General features: G+C 31.2%; 1 protein-coding gene across 1 annotated transcript in view; it reads right to left on the reverse strand.

Annotated features, from left to right (window-relative positions):
* The window catches only part of LOC111798247 (HVA22-like protein i), a gene marked incomplete in the record, with an annotated part of 4,684 nt that extends 1,483 nt beyond the window's left edge, over positions 1 to 3,201 (reverse strand). The window contains 6 exon segments of the mRNA XM_023681277.1: positions 43 to 249; positions 777 to 840; positions 1,336 to 1,392; positions 1,488 to 1,586; positions 1,690 to 1,732; positions 2,895 to 3,201. Of these exon segments, the coding sequence (XP_023537045.1) occupies positions 43 to 249; positions 777 to 840; positions 1,336 to 1,392; positions 1,488 to 1,586; positions 1,690 to 1,721 (459 nt within the window).
* Between the last annotated feature and the right edge of the window lie 884 nt (positions 3,202 to 4,085).

A 4,085-nucleotide genomic window follows, 5' to 3' on the forward strand; every position in this document is an offset into this window, starting at 1 on the left:
TTAAGTAAAATAATATGAAAATCATGGTGTTGCGTTTATTACCTTGGGAGCAGCAGGGGTTGTGGATTGATGAGCAAACTTTGCAAATATATCAAACAATGTTGTTTGAAAGTAGGAGGCAGCTCTTTGAAAGTAGATAAAAGCAGTATCACTAGCCTTCAGCTTGAACTCCGTCAAGCTGCGGTCAATATGAGGCTCGTGCTTCGAAACATATGGTCGGAAGAATGAATCATACACATGGTTCGCTCCCTGACAGTACATACGATATTTGCGTTAAAAAGTATCTGAGATGTTAATGAACTTTTGACTAAATAACTAAATATGAAATGCCTCAATTAATTGACCGTATTTATAAATTCTATATATTCAACAACAATTGACACAATGACAACTAAACCAACAACCATGGTCCCCTGGCAATGACGAACGGGTTTCCTTTGTATATTAGAAGATTTTTGTTAATTACGTTAATCCGTACCCGTGCGAAAGAAGGTCCAGAATTACAAAAGCAAGATGAGTGCAAGAATTCAAGAACATTCTACGAATAAAATGGACATTTTCATTAAATTATTAAAAAATATATATATATATATATAAATAAAAGTTCAATAAAATATCACGGTAAGAAATTTAAATAAACGGTAAGTATTTATATTTATAATTTTTTTCTCTAAAAATAACTATCCACATCAATATGTTTCGTGCCATATTTACTAATATTCTAAACATATATAAGATCAAATATGCTAAACATATTGATATTACCTTCCTCATACCTTTGTTTTTGGATGCCACAGATAAACGAAGAAGGCCAACTTTGCTTCATTGTAGAATGGAAACCTTCATGCCAAAGAAAAATATTGCTAATCTTAAGAGAAATGGAAGGATTATTTTGCAAAACTATGTTAAAAAAGGATACACAAGAACACGACTCTCCACAATGTTATGATATGTCCACTTTAAGCATAAACTCTCGTGGTGCCTCGTACCAATGGAAATAGTATTTCTTGATTATAAACTCAGATCATTCTTTAAATTAGCTGAGGTGAGACTTTCATCAAACACAACATTAATAAATAAATATCCTAAAAACAATAATCCTATCAAAACTACCTGACTCAAGTCAGGTTATATGAATTTTTATTTTCAAAATTATAGCAGTTTTGAGAATATTTGAAGCTAAAAGGGAAACAATTCAAATCCAATTAACTTTTTATAATAAAATACACATTTTCGTTTTAAAAAAAATCAAGGATAGATGATTTTTCTTTACTATTTCTAAACCTCACTTCTATTATATTTAACATTAAAATTAAAGAATGCTCGAAATCTTACCATGAAATAAAAGAATCACCAATTCTCTCTAGAATCGTCAATATGGCCACCAGAATCCTGCGTCCACCAAAGAGAAACTTTCAAAATCAAGAAATTAAATGATATTATTGCAAAACCAATATTGGTGAAATTTGAAGAGTGTAACGTCATACCAGTACTGACACCAATAATGAAGTTGCTCAATCTGTGGCTGACTGGTTTCGACAGTTTTGTAACACTCATAAGCAGGATAGGCATATCCCAAAATCATTCTATCGCCATGATGAAACTTGATCTTAGAACATGAAAAACATAATTTATAGAGAAAAAATTTTGAACATATAAATCGAGAGTATAATTATAAACAGAACATACGTGAGTCCTCTGGTGATTAGTGCTCCTATCATTTTGTAGGGACCTAAGATTTGAACAAAAAGAAAGAGTTATAAAAACTGATGAATTCATTGATTCCTAAAGCATAAAAGTACCATTAATTCTTTAATCTAGAAGAATTTTATGATCGGAGAAAGTGAATAGGCAGGGCAATTAAAATAGAAAAATCAAAGTATACAAAACCAGATTAAACCACACAATTTTGAACAAGAACATAAAACATATTCGATTATGGTGTATCAATGGAATGCACAAAGGATAAGGCATACACACGAATACAAGCTATACTTCCTTCACTTTCCGTGAGCAAAAAAAATAGCACTCAAAGCAAAAAATTCCTCCAAAATCGGCGACGCATAACGATGAACCACAGGAGATTTCATATTTGAGAAAGAAGAAATACTCGGACGGAAAAGAATTCACTATTTAGCCGAAAATCAATCATCACCAAATTCCGAAACCGGTAAACAAAATCGAGTCCAAGCAACAATCAGAAAATTGAAAAGAAAGATAAAATCCATAGCAGAGGATAAATTCATGCAAGACTAGTAAGCGAATCAACAATCGAGTTAACAAAAATCAAGACTAGCGAGAGAGAAGCCGATAAATACCTCTGAAGCGTCCAGAATACAGTCTAGACAAACACAGAATAAAACCAGCCGAAAACAAGATAGAATTGATCGAAACTCAATCCGAAGAAAGCAGAAAAACAACGAACTACAGTACGGTCGGGAATGATTCAGATAGAAAAATCGAAGTATACAAAACCAGATTAACCACACAATTTTGTACAAGAGCATAAAACATATTCGATTATGGTGTATCAATGGAATGCACAAAGGATAAAGACATACACAAGAATACAAGCTATACTGCACTTTCCGTGAGCAAAAAAATAGCACTCAAAGCAAAATTCTCCAAAATCGGCGACGCATAACGATGAACCACAAGAGATTTCATAATTAAGAAAGAAGACATACTCAGACGCAAAAGAATATATTATTTAGCCGAAAATCAATCATCATCAGATTCCGAAACCGGTAAACAAAATCGAGTCCAAGCAACAACCAGAAAATTGAAAAGAAAGATAAATCCATATCACAGGATCAGTTCATGCAATACTAGCAAGTGAATCAACAATCAAGTTAACAAAAATCAAGACTAGTGAGCGAGAAGCCGAAAAGTACCTCTGAAATGTCCAGAATACAGTCTAGACAAACAGAAAATAAAACCAGCCGCAAACAAGATAGAATTGATCGAAACTCAATCCGGAAGAAAGCAGAAAAACAACGAACTACAGTACGATCGGTAATGATTCAGAGACGATCGTCGTCGTCGTCGTTTGCGGCGGCGCTTATGTCAATGAGAAAACCACGGAGAGCTCTCGGTGTTTCTCCGTTCTCCCGCCTCTGTTTAATTTTAATTGGCGCGAAACAGAACTTCAACGAAAAATTTGAGCTGCGTTTCTCGAGTGCATTGGTGGGGCTATTTATATGGTGGGGAGAGAGGGAGCAATAAATAGAACGTAACCGTCCGGCATGTGAACAGAGATTGCCTTTTTGGCGCTTTCATCTAATCTCGTGGATAATAATTTATAATTAAATAAAATATTAATTTTAATAATAAATTTTAAATTAAGCTTCCATTTAATTATATTTTTTAACTTTTAATTTTATTTTCAGATTATACAAATTTGCGGAATAAAATAATAATTACAATTTTATTTTTCATTCTTTCACTCTCAGTTTGAATTTTTCATAATTACAGAAAAATCACAAATTATCACTTAATTAAATTTAACAAAGAAAATATTTATTAATTACTGATCCATATAATTTATTTAAAAATATAATATTTATAACTTAATTGTTAGATGATGAAAGTCCCAACTAATTTAGGGAATGATCATGAGTTTATAATCAATGAATACTCTCGTAGAAGCAAGCAAAGTCATGACAGCTTATGTTTAGAGTGGACAATATCATATCACTGTGGAGAGTCGTGATCGTCTAACAGTAAAATAATCTTTTATAATTCGATATTTTTTTTCATAATTTTATTATTAAACATAGTTTAATAATTATTTTTGGCTAATATTTGTAAATTTTTGTTAAATAGTTAGATTTGAATTATTAATTTTTATATTTTAATCAATTGAATTATACGTATTTTGTATTTATTTATAATTTTTTTAAAAATATATTTAAATTACATTATATCATTATTATTTTAGTTATTTTTAATTTAATTTTATAAATTTATCGAAAATGATTATTGGCTTGTGAGGTATGTAAGGTCACAGGCGGGATAAGAATAAATACTAATGATAAATTGGGAGCGATTCAGTTACCAATTAATTTGAGTAAAGTATCAGCGAT

This window comes from Cucurbita pepo, chromosome LG07, assembly GCF_002806865.2.
Source record: "Cucurbita pepo subsp. pepo cultivar mu-cu-16 chromosome LG07, ASM280686v2, whole genome shotgun sequence".
In the NCBI taxonomy this organism is placed as follows: Eukaryota; Viridiplantae; Streptophyta; class Magnoliopsida; order Cucurbitales; family Cucurbitaceae; genus Cucurbita; species Cucurbita pepo.